This window comes from Melanotaenia boesemani, chromosome 22, assembly GCF_017639745.1.
Source record: "Melanotaenia boesemani isolate fMelBoe1 chromosome 22, fMelBoe1.pri, whole genome shotgun sequence".
Lineage (NCBI taxonomy): Eukaryota > Metazoa > Chordata > Actinopteri > Atheriniformes > Melanotaeniidae > Melanotaenia > Melanotaenia boesemani.
The window spans coordinates 29,272,397-29,295,956 of NC_055703.1; the positions used below are offsets into that span (position 1 = coordinate 29,272,397).

The window sequence follows — 23,560 nt, forward strand, 5'->3', positions numbered from 1 at the left end:
AATTCTGTCATAAATGGCTGATACTAAGCCCCTGTCGAGCGGATACATATCCAAACACTCATCAAGCCATGTTTTCTGAGGCAGCGTTAAAGAGAACTGAGTTTTAACAAAACTACGCATTTGGAGGTATCTGAAAAAGTTGGTTTGTGGAACATTAAAGTCCTTCTTCAGCTGTTCAAAAGACATAAATTTGCCATTTTTGAATAAATCCTTGACACATGTTAATCCTCTCTTATGAATATTGGTTGCCCAGTAATAGTAAAGATAGTTAGGTAAGGATAGCCCGCCATCCTCCTTCCGTCTTTCCGAAAATTCCCTTCTAATTCGGGGGATATTTTTATTCCAAATGAACGGGTTGTATATTTGTTCAGTTCTTTGAAGAAGGCTTTAGGGATGAAGACAGGTATAGTTTGAAATAAGTATAGAAGCCTAGGCATGATTATCATTTTAACAAAGTTAATTCTTCCCACAAGCAACAAAGGGAGTTTTGACCATTTATCCATGTCTTGTTTCGCCTTATTTAATGCCTTTATGAAATTTTTGTCAAACAAGCATTCATAATAATATGTTACACAAACACCCAAATAAATAAAACTGTCTTTACTGACTGTAAAAGGCAGATCATGGAATGCCAATTGTCAAGCTTTTTCATTTATTGGGAATAAGATACTTTTAGCTAGATTTAGTTTATACCCTGACACTTACCCAAATTCACTGATAAGGTTGAGAGCAATTGGAAGAGGCTAGACAACAGCTTATTTGTTCGTACTGACGCTTGTGGTGCTGCATATAAAATGCTAATCCATGAACGAAAAACGGGACCAAATCCAAACTTTTCAAGTGCAGTAGAAAGAAAGTTGTATTCAATTCTATCAAACGCTTTGTGGGTGTCAAGGGAGATCACTACTTCGGGCACAATATTGTCACGTTGATAAATTACATTGAATACGCGACACAAATTGCTAGATATTTGCCTACCTGCAATAAAACCCGTTTGATCGGGGTGTATCAATTTCGGAAGAACATCTTCGAGTCTACGTGCCAACACCTTAGCCAAGATCTTGTAATCGCAGCACAGCAGACTAATCCGATGATACGACTCGCAGAGCAACGGGTCTTTAGATTTTTTGAGGAGCAATGAAATAGCAGCCTGCGTCATAGTTGCAGGAAGAGCCTTTTTGTCTAGTATCTCCTCAAAGACCTTAGATAGCAATGGGGCTAATTTAGAAGCAAACTTTTTAAAAAATTCTATGGGAAACCCATCTGGGCCAGGCGCTTTTCCAGACTTCATTTTCTTAATAGCATCACTTATTTCAGATTGGGTAATTTTATTCTCCAACATGTTTTTATCCGAATCCTCTAAAGTGGGCATGGTCAAACTACTGAAAAAATCGTCTACTGAGGCTGCATCACTAGCTTCAGAAGTATATAAATTCTCGTAAAAGGACTTAAATTGGGTATTAATGTCTTTTTGGTTTGTTAATATATGGCCATGTTCGTCCTTAATTGCTGTTATAAAACCGGCAGCAGTTGATTGTTTAAGTTGGTGGGACAGCAGTTTGCTGGCACGATCACCATGCTCGTAGTAAGTGAGGCGTGACCTTAGATGAGATCAATGGCTTTAACATTGGTAATTGAATCAAATTCAGTCTGAAGCAAGACTCTTTCTCTGTTAAGATCATCAGACGGTGATGATGAATGTAGCTGTTCTATTACTCTGATCCGATCAATAAGCTCTGTGGCCCGTTTTATTCTTTTTTTGTTTTCCCCTGCAGCATACGATATAATCTGCCCTCTTAAATAGGCCTTCAAAGTTTCCCAGAGTGTAGAGTAGCTTATTTCAGGAGATTCATTCAACTCAATGAAGAAATCAATTTGTGTGTTATTAAAATCAACAAACTTTGGTTCAGACAACAGTCTGGAGTTGAGGCGCCAGGAAAAAGATAAGTGAATGTTTTCCGGAAAGCTCAGCTGTAGTAACTGGAGAATGATCTGATATTACAATACTGTTATATTCTATTTGGGTGACCATGGGCAACAATTTTTGATCAATTACAAAGTAGTCGATTCTCAGGTAAGTTTGGTGTACTGGGGAGAAAAAAGAAAACTGTTTGGAAGCCGGGTACTTAAATCTCCAGGGGTCCACCACTCCGTAAGCTTTAAGAAAAGCATTTATACATCGGGCCGATTTACTGAGTGCAGTGACTTTAGGACTGGACCGGTCCAAGGTTGGATTCAAGGTGCAGTTTAGGTCTCCAGCCAGTATTAAATCATGTGAATCAAGACTTGGCAGAAAAGAAAAAAGACTCCTGAAAAAATCAGCGTTGTCCCAATTAGGAGCATAAACATTTGCAAGCACAACAGGCTGGTTGAACAGTTTCCCTTGTGTGATGACATATCGACCATTTTTATCTCTTAAAGTTTTAATCTCCTCATAGTGTACATCCCTATGTAATAAAATAGCCACTCCTCTGCTTTTACAATTAAAATCTGAGTGAAAACTCTGTGTAAAGCCTCCTCTAAGAAGCCTGGAGGGATCTTTGTTAAGTAAATTGGTTTCTTGTAAATAAACAATGCGGCTTTGCAACTTACTAAGATGGGAGAATATTTTGTTTCGCTTAACTGGATGATTTAGTCCTCGAACATTCCAGCTCACCAAAGTGGTGCTATTCAACACCATGTTTGTAGAGGTCATTAATAGGGCTCAACAAGAGAGGTATTGATAAGGTCTAGCCCGCAAAAAAAATTGACAGTGAGTACATGAAAAATAAATACATAGAGCACCTGAACCCACTCATGAACAAAATACAGTGGGGAAAAAACGAAACCACAATAAATGTAACAATAACAAACCACAGGTGGTCTCACAAGGAGACCGCTATTCTCCCGGCTTCTCAAGTCCATAACTTCACCCTTTAAACTCAAAATGTTTATAATGCTAGCCCACACAAGAACCAAGGTGCAGATTCTTGCTTAACATAACTCTACCTCTTCAGCTGGCATAACAGCATTACAGCAACACACATGTTAAACACGAAGTAATATAAAGTACTAGAACTAAAGCGAACACCTGATCCAGTCTTTTACAGACGTTACCTGGTTGTAGGAACTCGCTCGTTCTCAATTTGCTCCGGGATGGTCAATAACACACAGCTGCTCCAGACAAACATCATAAGGCAGAGGTGGAAAGACACGATCAGGATGTGACAGTTTCTGGTTTCAGGCGTTCTTCAATTCTTTTAAAACAAACTCCCTTGCAGACTTCGGGTCCTTAAAGGTTCTTTCGTGCCCCTCCGCTGTAGTAATCCTTAACGTAGCTGGATACCTCAGTCCGTAGCGGACCCCCTCGCAGCCGCGGAGCAGATTTCTCACCTCTGTGAAGGCTGCGCGCTGTTTACTCACGGCTTGAGTGAAGTCCGGCATTACACGGATACGGTCGCCCTCAGCGGTCGTTATTAATCTGGCCTCAGCCGCCTTCTTCAGGAGTAGTTCTTTTTCAGTGAAATAATGACATTTCACAACAAACGCCCGCGGCGGCAGGTCATCATGTACTGGCTTGGCACGGAGAGTCCGGTGCGCCCTATCCAGAGTCGGCAACTTGTCCAATCCAAGGGCTTCTTACAGCATGTTTGCCACATATTGGGATGGATGTTTTCCCTGCTCTCGTCCTTCCTTAATCCCGGTGATGCGGATATTACAGCGCCGTGATCGTGCCTCCAAATCCTCGCACTGGGCCTTTAGCATGGTGAGTTCTTTCTTCATGCTGGACAAGTCCGACTAATGCTGCAATGGAGTCTGAGTGGGCGCCGACTTCAATTTTTAATTCAGACGTGCGACTCTCGGTTTCGTTTACTCTTTTATTAAGCTGCTCAATGGTATTGCGTAACTCCGTTTGAGTTTCTGACGCTTTCTCGTCTATTTTCTTCAACAAGTCTTGTCTCAACGTCTCAATAGCATGCAGAATCACATGTTGGTCGCCCGGGGTAGTCTCCGCGTCTTGTGGGCAAGCTAGGCTGGTTGAGCTAGCATTTGCCTCGGCTCTCGCCTCCTGCTCCAACTTGTTCCCTTGAAGTTTTTTAGGCATCGTGTTCGTAGAAAGCAATGCTTGTTAATAAAGTTCAATTACACGAGTGTGTGAGGCTATAATGCGTAATTTTCAAAGAGAAATATTAAAAAGTCAGTGGTTCCTGTGGGAGCTCAACAAACCCACGTCTTCACATGACGCTGCCTCACCGGAAGTCAGCGAGCCTGGATGATGACGTGATGCCTTCACTAAACTCTCCACTGCTCTTTATCAGTAAGTCCACCACACATCATCTTTATTCACCGAGTCCCAGGTTTTCACCAGACTCCATTTGAAAGGTCACCGGAGATTATTACAGGCCTTATTCACAGAGAAGACGTTTCTCTCCCCTCTTGCGGAGGTCTGCAACTGAATCGTTTTACTGAGGTGAAATGCTGATATCTTTAGCTGGTGGTGAATTAATGAGCTGTGGGCCCTCTTCAGAGGAGCCGGGGGGATTTGTTTGGACCGCCTCCATCTCGGGGGGTGGCTCTGAATGAATTCATCGGCGAGTCTCTGCAGACGTGGACGTGTCCGCTCCGTGTTGCAGCACTTTCACGCTTCTATGAAGCAGCCAGAGCTGTCTGGAAGTCGATGGTATTCACCTGCTTGACTTGGTGATGGCTGAAGGCCGACAGAGCTGCCTAATAAACCACAGTTGTTTCTCAGAAATAGAAATGATAAACTACAAGCCATGATTTTCCTTTTTATGAAGTACAACTTTATTTCAGAAAGAAATGACGTTAAAAGTTTCACCACTTCATCTCTAATTTATAATATCTCTTTAAACTGGTTATCAGCTGAAAAATCACTTTGAATTGATGGAACTGGGAGAAAAAGTCATATTATTGCTTTATTTATACATCAAGACAAACATTCCTTCATTGATCTGCATTGCTAGTTTTTATGTTTTAGTAATTACAGTGAAATGACTGTTTGATCCACAAAAACAAACATTTTAAAGGTCAGATTTCTATCTGTTAAAAAACTTGGCCTAATATTTAATTCTTTGTATTTCCGTTGATAAAGGGGCTTGAAATGACTTGTCAGGGCTGCAGACCTGGTGTCTCCATACAGGCTGGGAAGTGAAGGTCGTTCTTTGGTGAGCGCCGTGTTTGCTCAGAGGATAAGTGGTCTGAACGTCAGAATTTTCCTCCACCTTAGTCCGGGGGGGTGGGGGTTCTCTGTACAGAAGCTCCACTTTTAGTCAAATTTAGTTTCGGGTTGTTTGTCATGTGCTGGATACATGCATCCGGGGCCGCAGCCATTCAGCCCTAGCAGAAGACAGCACGGTATGAAAGTAGAAACACAATAAATAGAAACATAATGAGCCACCATGGTCCAAGCAGAACATCTCCAGTGTGAACGGAGCAGCTTTTAAAGCTTGTTCAGGTGAGAAAAGGACGGGGTTTCTCGCAAAAGGCAGGACGCTGGTCAGTTCGGACAGATTCCCCGTGGGAAAATCAGGAAAAGCCTGAAAGTCTGGACAAATCTGGAACAGAACGATCTGTTCTTCCATGTTCAAAGTGTTTGCAGACGGCGCTGTCCAGCCTGCCCTCATTGGTCAGTCCATGAAGCCCCTCGCCGGTTGGTTGTAGCGCCAAAAAAATTCAACATTTTTCTATTTTCTTGTGTCGTGTTGCCCCGTGTGCACGTCCACTTGAACGAGCGCAACATTTCACATGCACGAATGTGGCATGTTGCTTGGCTGGAGGAGGGCAGCCATTTTCACCTCATCGCACAAGAAATGATGGAGGAGGAGCGACGTCGCCTCCGTGTGTCCAGCCCATTAGACGGAGCGCCGCCCCTCCACCACACATTGTTAGGATGATGAGGTTCTCCATGAGCCTGTTCCTCTGGCTGCTGGTCTCCTCATGAAGGGATACTGGAGGGCGGACGTTGTACCGTGGTACGCTCTGCAGGGCCCTCCAGTCCCGACCAGTCATGGTCACGTACCACTGGGTGGTGTTACCAGAACTCTCTCCACCACTCCAGAGTAGAACATCCTCATGATGCTCAGAGACTCTGAACTTGTTCAGGTGTCACTGCCTCGCCTTCTTCACCTGGCTTTTAATTTTATCAGCCATTTTTAAACTTAGTCTAAGTTTTAGTCCAGTTTCAATCGTGCTTGTTAGTTTTTATTATATTTATTAAACCTCATGTTGTTTTTGTTTAGTCATGTTTTAGTCGACTATAAGTCGAGTATTTTAGTCTTTATTTTAGTCCAAGAAAATGTTTTTTATTTGTCTAGTCTTAGTCAGAACAACCATTTTACCCTTTTATTATCAGTAGTTACTAGAACATTGTTAGTAGTTATTAGAACATCGTTAGAAGTTAGTAGAACAATGTTAGTAGTTATTAGAACATCGTTAGTAGTTAGTAGAACATTGTTAGTAGTTATTAGAACATCGTTAGTGGTTATTAGAACATTGTTAGTAGTTATTAGAACATCTTTAGTAGTTATTAGAACATTGTTAGTAGTTATTAGAACATCATTAATAGTTATTAGAACATTGTTAGTAGTTATTAGAACATTGTTAGTAGTTATTAGAACATTGTTAGTAGTTAGTAGAGCATCGTTAGTAGAACAATGTTAGTAGTTATTAGAACATTGTTAGTAGTTAGTAGAACATCGTTAGTAGTTAGTAGAACAATGTTAGTAGTTATTAGAACATTGTTAGTAGTTATTAGAACATCGTTAGAAGTTAGTAGAACAATGTTAGTAGTTATTAGAACATCGTTAGTAGTTAGTAGAACATTGTTAGTAGTTATTAGAACATCGTTAGTGGTTATTAGAACATTGTTAGTAGTTATTAGAACATCTTTAGTAGTTATTAGAACATTGTTAGTAGTTATTAGAACATCATTAATAGTTATTAGAACATTGTTAGTAGTTATTAGAACATTGTTAGTAGTTATTAGAACATTGTTAGTAGTTAGTAGAGCATCGTTAGTAGAACAATGTTAGTAGTTATTAGAACATTGTTAGTAGTTAGTAGAACATCGTTAGTAGTTAGTAGAACAATGTTAGTAGTTATTAGAACATTGTTAGTAGTTAGTAGAACAATGTTAGTAGTTATTAGAACATCGTTAGTGGTTATTAGAACATTGTTAGTAGTTATTAGAACATCTTTAGTAGTTATTAGAACATTGTTAGTAGTTATTAGAACATCATTAATAGTTATTAGAACATTGTTAGTAGTTATTAGAACATCTTTAGTAGTTAGTAGAACAATGTTAGTAGTTATTAGAACATTGTTAGTAGTTATTAGAACATCATTAATAGTTATTAGAACATTGTTAGTAGTTATTAGAACATCGTTAGTGGTTATTAGAACATTGTTAGTAGTTATTAGAACATCTTTAGTAGTTATTAGAACATTGTTAGTAGTTATTAGAACATCATTAATAGTTATTAGAACATTGTTAGTAGTTATTAGAACATCATTAATAGTTATTAGAACATTGTTAGTAGTTATTAGAACATCTTTAGTAGTTATTAGAACATTGTTAGTAGTTATTAGAACATCATTAATAGTTATTAGAACATTGTTAGTAGTTATTAGAACATTGTTAGTAGTTAGTAGAGCATCGTTAGTAGAACAATGTTAGTAGTTATTAGAACATTGTTAGTAGTTATTAGAACATCGTTAGTAGTTAGTAGAACAATGTTAGTAGTTATTAGAACATTGTTAGTAGTTAGTAGAACAATGTTAGTAGTTATTAGAACATCGTTAGTGGTTATTAGAACATTGTTAGTAGTTATTAGAACATCTTTAGTAGTTAGTAGAACATTGTTAGTAGTTATTAGAACATCATTAATAGTTATTAGAACATTGTTAGTAGTTATTAGAACATCTTTAGTAGTTAGTAGAACAATGTTAGTAGTTATTAGAACATTGTTAGTAGTTATTAGAACATCATTAATAGTTATTAGAACATTGTTAGTAGTTATTAGAACATCGTTAGTGGTTATTAGAACATTGTTAGTAGTTATTAGAACATCTTTAGTAGTTATTAGAACATTGTTAGTAGTTATTAGAACATCATTAATAGTTATTAGAACATTGTTAGTAGTTATTAGAACATCTTTAGTAGTTATTAGAACATTGTTAGTAGTTATTAGAACATCATTAATAGTTATTAGAACATTGTTAGTAGTTATTAGAACATTGTTAGTAGTTAGTAGAACAATGTTAGTAGTTATTAGAACATTGTTAGTAGTTATTAGAACATCGTTAGTAGTTTGTAGAACAATGTTAGTAGTTATTAGAACATTGTTAGTAGTTATTAGAACATCGTTAGTAGTTATTAGAACATTGTTAGTAGTTATTAGAACATCGTTAGTAGTTTGTAGAACAATGTTAGTAGTTATTAGAACATTGTTAGTAGTTATTAGAACATCGTTAGTAGTTATTAGAACATTGTTAGTAGTTAGTAGAGCATCGTTAGTAGAACAATGTTAGTAGTTAGTAGAACATTGTTAGTAGTATATTACATTGTTAGTAGTTAGTAGAACATCGTTAGTAGTATATTACATTGTTAGTAGTAAGTAGAACAATGTTAGTAGTATATTATATTGTTAGTAGTTAGTAGAACATCATTAGTAGTATATTATATTGTTAGTAGTTAGTAGAACATTGTTAGTAGTATATTATATTGTTAGTAGTTAGTAGAACATCGTTAGTAGTATATTACATTGTTAGTAGTTAGTAGAACATCGTTAGTAGTATATTACATTGTTAGTAGTTAGTAGAACATCGTTAGTAGTATATTACATTGTTAGTAGTTAGTAGAACATCGTTAGTAGTATATTACATTGTTAGTAGTTAGTAGAACATCGTTAGTAGTATATTACATTGTTAGTAGTTAGTAGAACATCGTTAGTAGTATATTACATTGTTAGTAGTTAGTAGAACATCGTTAGTAGTATATTACATTGTTAGTAGTTAGTAGAACATCGTTAGTAGTATATTACATTGTTAGTAGTTAGTAGAACATCGTTAGTAGTATATTACATTGTTAGTAGTTAGTAGAACATCGTTAGTCGTATATTACATTGTTAGTAGTTAGTAGAACATCGTTAGTAGTATATTACATTGTTAGTAGTTAGTAGAACATTGTTTGTAGTATATTACATGCCAGTATCTTACACCTTGCTGCGAGGTGCTAGATTGTTTCAGAGGCCTCTTTGCACAGCCTGCACCTGCATGGTGTGGTTGACCTGGAGTCCTGCATGGTGTGGTTGACCTGGAGTCCTGCCTGGTGTGGTAGACCTGGAGTCCTGCCTGGTGTGGTAGACCTGGAGTCCTGCATGGTGTGGTAGACCTGGGGTTCTGCATGGTGTGGTAGACCTGGGGTTCTGCATGGTGTGGTAGACCTGGGGTTCTGCATGGTGTGGTAGACCTGGAGTCCTGCATGGTGTGGTAGACCTGGGGTTCTGCATGGTGTAGTAGACCTGGGGTTCTGCATGGTGTAGTAAACCTGGGGTCCTGCATGGTGTGGTAGACCTGGGGTTCTGCATGGTGTGGCAGACCTGGAGTCCTGCTTGGTGTCTTAGACCTGGGCCTCCATTGTCCTGGTACTGAAGACTTGCTCCTGTGCTGCCATGGTTACCGCCTCTGTGCTGTCCTTCAGTCCAGCCCTCTCTAGCCATCGGTAGGACTTGTTCTTCTCCACCACTTCAGCTCTCTGTCGGAGGTACATCCCATGCAGGGCTTGTCCTCCATGATGGTTCCTCCATTTCATTCTCCTCCAGGTTCCGTTGTCTGAGACACTCAGTGCTTCATCCCTTGTGTCCATCTTCCTGATGTATTAATGGAGCCTGGCTGTTTCATCTTGGATAGCGGCCCTGATGCTCATTAGTCCTCGTAACTTGTAGCTCTCCTCATCTCTCTCTCATCTGCTATTCTGTCCCTCTGTATGGACTCTCTTTGTTACCATTCGGCCACATTTCTTCAGTCATTAAACGGTTAAAAACCTGTTCAGGTCATTAGAAAGCACCAGGTCAGACCTTCCATTTAGAGACATGACCTGCGACTCTGGACCTTTCCCAATGCCTCTAAATACGGGACTAAAATATTTTTTAAATCTATCTTTCATTACATTGGAAGCCAGGGACTTTTTTTCTTTTACTTTACATAAGTTTCCACAAATATCTACATCCCTTAGAAGAAAGTCTGTTAATCATCTGTTTATAAAGGTTTTATGTTTTTCTTTATTTTAAAACCTAAGAACAGAAATAAAAATGAGGTACTTTAAAAATAACAAATATCCTGTGGTGGCTCTTCATTAAAATATATATTAAGTTTCCTTTTTGAAAAGTCTGGTAACATCTGCGTCTCTAAAGGAGTTTTATTTAGCTGTCTGAGGGAAAAATGGCTCTTTGGATTAAAAAGGCTGCAGACCCCTGCACTAAATACATAAAAAGGTTTAGCAGCAGTTTTCTCTTTAAACAGCAACAGTTAAAATATTTCTTCATATATAAAATCACATCTTTATGAGAAAGAAGGATGAAATGTTCAGGATTTACTAACTAAAAGGTAAAACAGCAGCAGGATGAATTTAAAGTAGGGGTGTGTATCTCCCTCACACACGAATCGATATGCATCTCGATGGTCCACGAGTCGAAACATTTAAATATTCAGCTAACTTTGTAATGATACGATACAGTGCCATTTTGACCTAAATCGATTCAATTTCTATATTTAATATTACCTTGGAATTTAAATCTCTAAATGAAAGTGCATGTGTTTCAACAGGAGCATTTTTTTCCTCACTTTTAATTTCAAACAACAAAAACAGAATCTTCAAACGACATCTTCAAAAAGAAATACTTTGCCTTTTTTGGCCTTTTAAAAAAATATAAATAAATAACTTAACTTGTTGTGTGCCACCTTAAGTTATTCACCCAATGTTTGCTGCATTGTGAAAAAAGAAATGTTAGGTTCATGTTTAGCATGTACATAAAAAAAAAAGAAATCTACCACAAAGCAACTCTCAAAAGCCAAAACAACTGTACTTCTACTTCAGATTCTTTTTCAGGAAGATTAACTGGTCAACATGGTCTTCTCTGAGTACACTGCGCTGGGCTGTGACGATGTCACCACCAGTACTAAAGACCCTTTCGGACGGTACACTAGTGTACCTGGTCTCTCCACCAGTGTAAAGCATTGCCCTCCAACGGCAAAGGATCACGGTTTCTGTATTTCCAGACTTCATCTTTTGCAAGGTCCCTGGAAGACTTCAGTGGTGGCCTTGTTTCTATGATGTCACTGAACATCTGGTCCAAAGCCTTCATCTTTTTTTGGGGAGGTCCATCATCTAAATCAGAAAATGGAAATAAAAGAAATCTCTATAAAAACAAAACAACACATCTTGCCAATTGCTACATGTACGTTCTACTTAAGTAATGCCATTAAATAATTTATTCTTTAGATTTATTAGCTTTATTCATAAGACAATATTATTATCACAACAAAATTCAGTAAAAATAGTCATGTGCTTGCTTACACCACCCTAAACACACCTGCAGTTAGCTGATCCTTGTGAGGGTTGTCTTCACCGGGCATTGGCTTCCTTTGTGCAGGTTCTTTCTCAAATTCACCGTCTCTGCCCCCAGCTGCCTGATAACAGTGTCACTGTTACTACAGTTTGACAATACTCAGTCATGTTCGTGTTTTGGTTTGCATGTGTTTGAGATAACATGGACTTAATAAAGCAAAGGTAGTCAAACTTGATAAGGTTTGGAATAATTACAAAAATAGAAACTTACCTTCTTGTGTAGGGTTAACGCCTCAGTTAACACTGACAGGTACGTCTGCTCTGATTTTGTCGTCATCAATGAAGGACAGGACTTTGAAGCATGGGTCTAGAGCGCTGGCAACGTGCAGTGTGTCTTGAATTCTCTGGTATCTGGAAACAATTGGATGATAATGCAATTACAAAGCTATTGAACTTTGACAACTATTTTCACCATTTAAAAAACAAAACCAAAAATCTTAGCACATGCTAAAGATACATACACACTGAATAGAATTATTCTTACCTTTTTTGGAAGTCTTCCAAAAACTTGGCCTTCATTTCTGCGATGATGTGCAGGTCACCATCAACTGCACTAAAGTGCTTTCTCAGCTTTGCCTGAACAGGGGCAACCATGGACAGAGTGGGATTGTCTTCTTCACACAGAAGTCTTGTTGCCACTTTGACAGGTTCCATGAGCCTCAACTGTAGCGAGGCCTTCTTCTGTCAAAGAAGCGTGTCATAGGAACTATTCCAGCGTGTACATCCATTCTGTATGAGCTTGTGGGATGGCAAACCAAGCAGGAGCTGGTTCTGGTGAAGTATTTCACTGGCTTTTGGGCTGTGATGAAAAAAGGTTACAGTTCTCCTCACTCGGCCCAGCTCTCTTGCAGCACGTTGTACTTGAAAAGCTTTCTGTGAGGCCAGATTAATGGTGTGTGCAATGCATTAACATGAGGGTTCATTTCTGCCTCTGGACCTGCTGCTGTCATATTTCGAGCATTGTCCGTCACAAGTGCAGGATTTTTTTTTTCAATCTTCCATTCCGTGCATGCATCTGTGAAAAGGGCACCAATATTCTTTCCTGTGCGGCTCTCGTTAAACACACGCGTTTGCAGGACACGAGTTTTCATTGACCAGTCTGGAGCAACGTAATGCGCAGTAATTGTAACATATGAGTGAGTTGCACGCGAGGTCCAAGCGTCTGTTGTTAAAGCTACTCGTTCCGCAGTGGACAGAAATTCTGACACCTCACTCTTAGCCTCCTCGTAAAGTCCAGGGACTGAAATGCTGGCGACTTGGCAGTTTGTACTTCGGTTCCAAAATCCGTATCATTTGTCTAAACCCCGCATTTTCAACAACGCTATAGGGACGCATGTCTTTGTGGATGAAATAGCCTGTAGCTTCTGTTATTGCTTTTGAACGGGTAGAGTTATCAGCTAACGCGCTTTGAAAGTAGCTGCTAGCACTAGTAGCACTTTTACTTGCCTCTTGGTGCGCATTTTTTTCCTCCATTTCCACACTGTGCCATCTGCGTAGGTGGAGAGTGAGGTTTGTTGTACTTCCAGTATACTTGATGGTAGTTTTGCATGTTCTGCACACTGCAGCTGATTTGTCGAGGGTGCCTTGACTGTTTTTATGGAACCCGAAGTATTTCCAGACTTTTGACTTTAGATTCGCAGGTGCACTGTTGCGTCTTCCATTTTTCTGCTTCCGATAGATTTCCCTCCCAGTGGTTCACCTTAACCTTACTGGACCTTGGTTGGTAGAAGCAAGCAAGAGATTGGACGTGTTACCAGTTACATCACACACATACACACACACATAGGCAGAGCACAGACACCAGAGACCTCCTCAAGAGGAGAACCTAACACAAAACTAGTCAGAAATTGGTTGTTCACTCCCTGATCAATTTTGTACTGTTTTATTAACAAAATCTATATCGTATCTGTAATTATGAGCCGATAGTGCCGTGAACCTCACTACTGTATCGATTTTTGGATGTGTATCTGGCAATCTTTACACCCCTAATTTAAAGCTGTGTAGCTGCTTCCTTCTAAACACAGAAGGAACAATATGTGATGAATATCAGCATCAGGTGAACAGACAGAAAGCAGGATGAGAATCTCACAGCTTCTAGATGGTGAGGAGAGAGAAATATTCACAATATGCACAATAACTTCCATCCATGCAGCTTCACTGCTTCATTATCCAGGTTTCTGGATATAAATTCTCTAAACTTTCATTCTTAGCTTGACTGTTTAGCTTCACCTCTGCACCTGCAGCCTCCGCTACCGGGAGTTAAGGGTTAACATCTCGTTTCCGGGTGTAGCGTCAGGTCTGTAGATGTAACTATAAACATGTGTGGTATCCACAGAAAGTCCAGAATCTCAGCTACCAGCTCAGTAAAACCATTTCTATCACCAACAAACACAGTTAAGACAACAATAATTAAAAGAGCAGCTACACAAATTATATAAACACAGATGATGTTTCCCCATGAACACGAACAAACGACTCTACTGAAAGCTCACATCTCACAGATTCCACAGCTTGAAGTTTCATCTCGCTATGACCAAGATTCACCGAACCAGAGGCAGAAGAAGACCCGATTTATGCTTCATGCTTGTAAAAGTCAGAAAACATTTCTTACCTTTGCTGTCTTGCCTAAAATAAAACCGCATTTATTAAAATAATAATAATAAATAAAAAGTTTCCCGTCCAAAAATCACGATGTTCTGCCATCTGCAGGTTTAGACAAAGAGAAACGTCGGTTCTTCTTCTTTCTTAAGTTCCAGACAGAAAACATCTCTTCATGTTAATAAACCCGCTCTGTCCTGATTACATCATCACCGCTGCAGCATGGAAGACATGGACGTTTCTGTCATCAAAGCCAGCGGCCAGCAAAAAAAAAACCAAAAAAAAAAAACTCGTGATTAAAAAAATTAACTGCGTTAATGCGCGATTAACGCGTTAACGTGCCCAGCACTAATATATATCTATATATATCTATATATATAGATATATATATTTCCCTGATCTAACACACCTGAATAAAATCTAATGGATCCAACAGCTTCTTGTCAACGTCTTTAGAATAACCCATTAATTTTAGTCAGGTGTGTTAGATCAGAGAAACGATGAAAACCTGCAGGACACCGGCCCTCGAGGACCGGAGTTTGACACCCCTGAACCAGCGCTTTAGCTTTTCTTTGGTTGTGGTGAAATGTTGCAGCGTCTGGCTGCATGAGGCAGGAATGACATTCCTTCCTCCCAGTGAGGTGCTTCTAACACCAGCCTGGTTTCCTGCTGCCTTTCAGGGCTGCGCCTCCTGGAAGTGGTACTTCCCGTTCCACTACGCTCCGTTTGCATCCGACTTCAAAGACATCAAAGAGATGTTCACAGAGTTTGAGAAGGACACCAAACCGGTGAGAACCTCTTTTCTTTGTCTCCTGTTTCTCGTATTCCCTCAGCAGCTTCTGGAAAGATCCGGAGCCAGTTACACCTGCTTGATTGATTTATTCCATTATGTATTAACGCACTGTAACAAGTCCTTTCCAGCATGCTGACAGCAGCAGGAACAGCTCTATGGTTATCAGGCTTCTCCTGATTATTAACAGTTATTCTGTATTTCTTAAGTTCTCTGTTGCTAAATTTACATGTAAATGCTAGAATCTGATCAGAGGGGTGGGGGCACCTGTTGGGGAAACATCCACCTGCAACATCTGGTGGACCAGAGGATACTGAGCCCCGAATTCAGCCCCCACTACCACCCCCGGCCACCTCTTCACCCCGACCCAAATGTATCAGACTGGAAACCCACCCCGCCATGGCCAGCAGCGCCGCCATCAGCTCATCCCCCTACATACTGCCCCCCGGTGGCGCCCAGAAAACATGGGTGCGAGAGGACCCCATTGCCCTCACCTTCCTCACTCATGACTGTTTTGTTGTTTGCGATTAAATCAAGGCTCAGTGACCACACCAAGCTGGGAGCGAGGCCACCCGAGCTGCCCCACCCACCATGCACTAAATGGCACGCCCCCCAAAAGTTGGTTGTGGTATGTTCTTGTTTTTGGATGTCTAAGTGTAATTAAAACTGAGAGGTGAGCTGCCACGGGGTGCAGCCAAGGAGGCCACATATATGTCCCCTCAGCTCCACCCAGCATGATGTGCACGCCCTCCAACACCCTACATGTGAAAGAGAGAGCGTGAGCGGGGAAGAAGAGGGTTCCGGGATGTAAGATCAGAGGGAAGTGGACTTCCCTCCAGAGGATGAGCCGCTGGCTGCACTAGGCACTCTCGCTCCCCAGGAGGCCCCCCAGGGCAGGACAGGAGCAGACGCCCCCACGACCAGGACACAGCCACAGCCAATGAGCTGCTACCAACCCCAGAAGGCCCCATCCACCACATTCCTGAGGGGAAGGAGAGGAGGGGGAGGAGGATAGCGAGAGAGCCCAGACCCACGGCACACCACCCCCAGGCCCACCCAGGCCTCCCCTACAGGTGCATGTGATCCCTCCTCACATGCACACCTACATCTTTGCCCATGCCCATCCTGGCACACACACACACACACACCTCTCCCACTCTCACCCCTACACACACCTCCTGTGACGATCCCTCAAATCCCACTCGGCCCCCTTTCATACCCCTACACGGACATGGAGCTGCCCCCACAGCAGAGCAGCCCAGATCCCCGCCACAGGAAACCACCAGGGACCTGCAGCCATCAGGCAGCCCCCCCAAACATCCAACCCCCAAAGCGGCGCAGTCACGACCCTCCATCTACCCTAAGTGATGGAGCCAATCACAGGACCAGAGGGAATGAGATTCAGCTACATGGTTCTTTGAGGAGGCAGACATTGTCTCACTACTGATGTGGTCAACTAAGAGATTCCTAAACTGCTGAATACACAGAATATTTTTGGTTTTCCAGTTCACAAGGATAGTTTTCTTTGCGGTCATAATGCTGTGTGTATCATGTGTGCAGAGTTAACTACCATATTAATGTCACCCAAGTCACCTAGTAGACACAGTGTGGGGTTTGCAGGAATATTACATTTAAACCATGTTGACCATGTTGTCTTTTGTGCAGTTTAAGCCTCTGGAGCAGCTGATGGGGGTGTTTCCTGCTGCCAGCGGGAACTTCCTGCCCCCATCATGGAGGAACCTCATGACCAGCCCGGTGAGTTGGCCTGCTGCATCTTCTTGGTTAAGCTGGGCTAGACCGTTTACCATCTTTTAAACCCCTCCACACAGGACTCGTCCATCATCGACTTTTACCCGGACGACTTTGCCATCGATCTTAACGGGAAGAAGTACGCCTGGCAGGGTGAGTCTGCTCTTTCTGAAGACCCTGAATTTACCATGGGGTCTTTTTTATTGATGGTAGTTTTTCTGTTGTGTTGTGGATTTTCTGCTGCGTTAAATAGTGAATTATCACCTTAAACATCACCTAAAGCTAAAACAAGTTAGCAGAAGGTAGGTAATTTATCCAGGAGTGTCGAACTCATGATAGGCATGTTGCTTGTCCTAGTTCCCAGATTTCTCCATAAAGCCAAATTCATGCAGCTCACCACTGCAACCAGTTTAAAAGCAGCAGCTTGAAGGATTTTGACGTACTTCCCCCGCGAGGTACTTTTGCATTGCACGTGTTGCAGGATGCAAACTTCACACATCACTCACACACGGTGTAAAACTTCCACACGGCAGACATGTTTGTTTTGGATTTGCAACCACGCGCATGCTCATTGTGGAGGAAAGCGGGAGCTACATGACACTGCACGCTGCAGGTTGCAGAGTATGAAATATAGTTGGTCAGATTTTGTGATCGGCAACAAAAGGCATTGATCGGCAAACACCGATCACATACTTTTTCATGGATATCGGCCAAGAATGATCGCCGTCCGATCGATCAGAACACCATTAATTAGTTATTATGTATGTACTGGTTTGAGTGTTTTAAAACTCAATTTACAGCAAGGCAGGTTTATCTGTACGTTCCATTTCATGTACAAGACGATTCAAAGTGCTTCACATAAAACATTAAAGCATCTGTAGATCACAGATTCCTGTTGCACAGGCTGGAAAACTGGGCTGGACTTTCTGGAGCGGTTCTTAACTGGTTCAGGTCCTGTTTAGAAGGCCGGAGTTATTTTATGATCGGCAACTATGAATCCGAGCGAGTGGCCATGACTTGTGGAGTCCCCCAGGGGTCAGTCCTTGGACCTCTTCTGTTCAACTTGTATCTGCTCCCTTTGGGTCAAATATTACAGAACTATAGCATTAATGATCAAAGTTATGCTGATGATACACAACTTTATGTGTCTCTGTCACCAGATGACTGCAGTCCAATAGACTTAATGTGTCAGAGTCTGGAGCAAATAAACACCTGGATGAGGGAGAATTCTACAATTAAATGAAGACAAAACTGAGATTATTCTGTTTGGTAGAAAGAGAAGAGGGTCAGCATTGGTAAACACCTGGAGAACTCGGGCTCTTAAAACCACCGACCAAGTTGGTAACCTTGGAGTGTTGATAGACTCAGATCTGACTTTCAGCAGCCACATCAAAGCCATCACTAAGACAGCTTTTTACCAGCTCAGAAACATCAACAGAATTAAAAGTTTAGTCTCCCAGAAAGACCAAGAGAAACTCATCCATGCATTCATCTCCAGTAGGCTGGATTACTGTAATGGTCTTTTAACAGGACTTCCTAAAAAGAGCACTAAACATCTGCAGCTCATCCAGAACGCTGCTGCTAGAGTTTTAACCAGGACTAAGAGATCTGAACACATCACACCAGTTTTTAAATCTTTACACTGGTTTCCAGTCAGTCACAGAATAGATTTTAAAACCCTTCTGATTGTTTACAAATCCTAGAACTATTTAGGCCCAGAATACATCTGTGATATGTTCAGAGAATATAAACCTAGCAGAGCTCTTAGATCCAAAGACTCTGGTCAACTAGTCCAGACCAGAGTCCAGACCAGAGTCCAGACTAAACATGGAGAAGCAGCATTTAGCTCTTATGCTGCAAACAAGTGGAACAAACTGCCAGTGGTGATTAAACTTTCCCCAAATGTAGACATTTTTAAATCCAGGTTAAAAACATTTCTTTTCTCATGTGCCTATGCATGAAATCTGCATGTTAGCTTTTTAACTTATCTTGCTTTTAATCATTTTAATGTAATTTATTATTTTATTGTGATTATGTGTTGATGCCTTTTACTATTTCTAAATATCTGTAATGTCTTTGTTTTATGTAAAGCACTTTGAATTGTCCTGTACATGAAATGTGCTGTACATATATTAAAGGTAGACATTCCTCTACTAACATGCGTAAATTAACTAACATCATAGATTATTCTACTCTACATAACCTTAACCCTACCTGGAATCCACAGTCATTTCTTTAGACGCAGAAAAAGCATTTGACCGAGTAAACTGGAAATTTTTATTTGCAACGTTAAGCAAATTTGGGTTTGGGTCATCTTTTATAGACTGGATAAAAATATTATATAACAACCCAAATGCATGTGTGAAGACCAATGATCAAACGTCTCCAAGCTTCTGTTTGCAGAGAGGAACCAGACAGGGCTGCCCGCTTTCTCCATCACTCTTTGCTATTTTTATTGAACCCCTAGCTGCTGCCATAAGACAAAATAAAGAGATTAAAGGAATCCATGCCAAAAATATAGAACACAAGATAAGTCTTTATGCTGATGATGTATTACTTTTCCTCCAGAACTCACCGACGTCTCTCCCCCAGACAATCACACTTATTAACACATTCTCATCAATATCTGACTACTCTATTAACTGGTCTAAGACTATTATTATGCCCATTAACTGTGACCTACAAAACATACCCAATACTACAATACAGTCTGGAAACATTAGATATCTAGGCATAAACATTTCCCCCAGGTTATCAGAACTAACAAAGCTAAATTATGTCCAGCTACTTAAAGCAATAGAGGATGATCTCTCACGGTGGAGAGGCTTACCCATATCACTCATGGGGAGGGTTGCCACAGTTAAAATGATGGTTCTATCTAAAGTAAACTACCTGTTTTCAGTACCCACTAAACCATCCTCCAGCTGGTTTAAGTCACTGGACTCACATATATCTATGTGGGTCTGCCGCTATCCCCATCCTCTCATTCCCTGTTAGGGGTGTGGGAGGGTGGGTACTTTCTAGGGTTGGTGACGGCTCACTGGCTGTGGTCCCTGAGTGGCCTGGTCGTGGAGGGCGGCCTCTCCTGGCCTGTCTTGCCCTGGGGGGCCTCCTGGAGAGTGGGGGTGCCTAATGCCACTAGAGGCTCATCATCCAAAGGGAAGTTTGCTTCCCTCTAGACGTACATCCCCGGACCCCTCTTACTTCCCGCTCTCTCTGTCTCACACACACACACACACACACGTAGGGAGTTGGGAGGCGTGGAGCCATGTGGGGTGGAACGGAGGAGACCATTCAGTGGTCTCCTTGGATGCACCCCGTGGCGACTCTCCTCTCAGTTTTAATTGCACCAAGACACCACAACACAAGAAACACAACACACAAACAACACCTGGGGGGCATGGCATGCGGTGCATGTCGGGCGGGGCCACTTAGGTGGCCCGGCTCCCGGCTCATTGCGGTCACTGCCCCTCAATTTTAATTGCACACAACACACACTACATAAACATTCAGGAGTGGGGAGGGAGAGGGTATTGGGGACCTCTCACACCCCTGTTCCCCCTGTGTGTGGCCGGGGGCGGGCGGGGGAAGGTGGTTGCCCCAGGGCCGGGTCCCGGGGTGGCTGCTGGCTCTGTGGGTGTTGGGTCAAGGGAGGGTGCTTGGGGCTTGCTGTCCTCTGGTCCGCCTGGGGTGTCCCCCACGGGGCATGGTGGGTGGGTTGTGTGTGGCGTGACTGTGTGGTGGTGAGTGATTGTGGGTGCGGCGTGGGGGAGGGTGTGAGTGTGGGGTTATATAGGGTGAAGGTGGGGAGTGGGGGGAGGGGGCCGATAGCACCCTGGTTCCCGGGGTGTGCGGCTGGAGCATCGGGGTGTGTGCTGGCCTGTGCCGGGTGGCTGTCTGGGGGGGCCTGGTCCTCCTAGACATGTTGCGGGCCCTCTGCCTTTGGGGGGTGGGGCGGCCGCCTCTGGGCTCCTGGGGCCCTGGGCCCTTCGCATGGGCTGCCCTGGTTAGCCGGTCCCTGGCGGGGCCGGCGGCTGCTGATCTTGGCCCACTGGGACCTGTGCCCCGGGACCATGGGGGGCTCTTGCTGGGGCTCTCCTCTGCCGCCCTTCCGGTGGGGCTGGAGTCATCTTCGTGGTGGGGTGGCTTGGGTTGGTGCGCCAGGTCTGCTGCTGAGGGCCAGGGCCTCTGGCCCTGGTCTGCCTCTGGCCTCCGTGGAGGCGAGGTCGCATTTGCATGATCTCACTCACCACTCTTCATCATTGATCACTCCTCTTCCTCATGCTCTGCATGCTGACACAGTCACTGAGTTGTCCAGTGGGTTTTAATACTAATCGATAATTATTTTTTTGTATTTTTCCTGTGAGTTAGTATCTGGTCGCTGTTATGTCTTTTTGATTTGGTTGTTATTTAAAAACTCTTAATGACTAGTTTTTTTCTGTGTGTGTGTTTCTGCTTTTGTAAAAGTTGTAGGAAACTTTCTGGTGTGTTCATGTACAGGTGTAACAGTTTGTTGTCTGGTGATGGTGTGGATTGAAGGGTCATTTCCTTATGTCTGTGATCTTTTTGTCTCCTTTCTTCTTTCCCTTTTGCTCTTTTTGCTATTTTCCATCTTTTTCTGTCCCCTCTGGTTAGGTCCAGCAAAATTACATAGATTCCGTGATTCAAAGTAAATAAATAAATAAATTAATCACATTATCAAGAGGAGCCTTACCCATAGGCCTCCCATTGGCAGAGCAAATTTGTTCAGCACGATACAGAAACCAGATTATCATTTTGCTGCTATGATGCTGGACAGGACAAGTTAAAAAAAAAAAAAAAAAAAAAAAAAAAAAAAAAAAAATGTGCTCTACTTTCCTGGTCTTAGTGAGAACTGGAGTTCTAGAATCGACCTTCCTGGTCTTAGTGAGGACTGGAGTTCTAGGATCTACGTTCCTGGTCTTAGTCAGGACTGGAGTTCTAGGATCTACGTTGCTGGTCTTAGTGAGAACTGGAGTTCTAGAATCGACCTTCCTGGTCTTAGTGAGGACTGGAGTTCTAGGATCTACGTTCCTGGTCTTAGTGAGAACTGGAGTTCTAAGATCTACATTCCTGGTCTTAGTGAGGACTGGAGTTCTAGGATCCACGTTCCTGGTCTTAGTGAGGACTGGAGTTCTAGGATCTACGTTGCTGGTCTTAGTGAGAACTGGAGTTCTAAAATCGACCTTCCTGGTCTTAGTGAGGACTGGAGTTCTAGGATCTACGTTCCTGGTCTTAGTGAGAACTGGAGTTCTAAGATCTACGTTCCTGGCCTTAGTGAGGACTGGAGTTCTAGGATCTTCGTTCCTGGTCTTAGTGAGGACTGGAGTTCTAGAATCTCTGTTCCTGGTCTTGGTGAGGACTGGAGTTCTAAGATCTACCTTCCTGGTCTTAGTGAGAACTGGAGTTCTAGGATCTACCTTCCTGGTCTTAGTGAGAACTGGAGTTCTAAGATCTATGTTCCTGGTCTTAGTGAGGACTGGAGTTCTAGGATCCACGTTCCTGGTCTTAGTGAGGACTGGAGTTCTAGGATCTCTGTTCCTGGTCTTGGTGAGGACTGGAGTTCTAAGATCTACGTTCCTGGTCTTAGTGAGAACTGGAGTTCTAGGATCTACCTTCCTGGTCTTAGTGAGGACTGGAATTCTAGGATCTACGTTCCTGGTCTTAGTGAGAACTGGAGTTCTAAGATCTACGTTACTGGTCTTAGTGAGCACTAGAGTTCTAGGATCTACATTCCTGGTCTTAGTGAGGACTGGAGTTCTAGGATCTACTTTCCTGGTCTTAGTGAGGACTGGAGGTCTAGGATGTAGTTTCCTGGTCTTAGTGAGGACTGGAGTTCTAGGATCTACCTTCCTGGTCTTAGTGAGGACTGGAGTTCTAGGATCACTGTTCCTGGTCTTGGTGAGGACTGGAGTTCTAGGATATCTGTTCCTGGTCTTGGTGAGGACTGGAGTTCTAGGATCTCTGTTCCTGGTCTTAGTGAGGACTGGAGTTCTAGGATCTACGTTCCTGGTCTTAGTGAGAACTGGAGTTCTAAGATCTACGTACCTGGTCTTAGTGAGAACTGGAGTTCTAGGATCTACGTTCCTGGTCTTGGTGAGGACTGGAGTTCTAGGATCTCTGTTCCTGGTCTTGGTGAGGACTGGAGTTCTAGGATCTCTGTTCCTGGTCTTAGTGAGGACTGGAGTTCTAGGATCTCTGTTCCTGGTCTTGGTGAGGACTGGAGTTCTAGGATCTCTGTTCCTGGTCTTGGTGAGGACTGGAGTTCTAGGATTTCTGTTCCTGGTCTTGGTGAGGAGTGGAGTTCTAGCCTTGGGGAACTCCACAGGTTATTTAGGTTTGCTCAGATTTATATTTTCCTATAGACACATAGCTGCTCATGAGGGACGAGTCCAGGTTTTTCTTTTTCAGTAGTGGCTTGATAACGGCTGTTTTCACAGTCTGAGGGACGACGCCTGAAAGCAGAGATGTGTTTACAACCTGGAAGATATCTAAGGCCATGCATCCTGAAACATTCCTAAAAACCCGGCTGGCAGGACGTCAAGACAGCAAGTGGTGGTTTTCAGATGGACAAGGATCTCATCTAGGTTTTTAGGACTGACTGGAGAAATGTGTGTCCTGGTGTTCATGTCTCTGAGTGGACACTGGGACATATGTCCTCCCCTTGCATGGAAGCACTGACTGACTGCCTGGTTTTCTGGATGTAGTCAGTAAAGAAAGAAGCAAACTCATTCCAGACCCGGTTGGATAGAAGTTCTGGGTTACTGACCAGGAGGATT

General features: G+C 42.4%; 1 protein-coding gene across 2 annotated transcripts in view; it reads left to right on the top strand.

Annotated features, from left to right (window-relative positions):
• The window catches only part of xrn2 (5'-3' exoribonuclease 2), a 113,384-nt gene that overhangs the window by 39,956 nt on the left and 49,868 nt on the right, over positions 1–23,560 (top strand). For both annotated transcript variants that reach the window (XM_041975807.1, XM_041975806.1), the window contains exons 19-21: positions 14,905–15,012; positions 16,680–16,769; positions 16,844–16,916. In XM_041975807.1, coding sequence (XP_041831741.1) covers positions 14,905–15,012; positions 16,680–16,769; positions 16,844–16,916 — 271 coding nt within the window. The remainder of the gene's footprint in view (positions 1–14,904; positions 15,013–16,679; positions 16,770–16,843; positions 16,917–23,560) is intronic.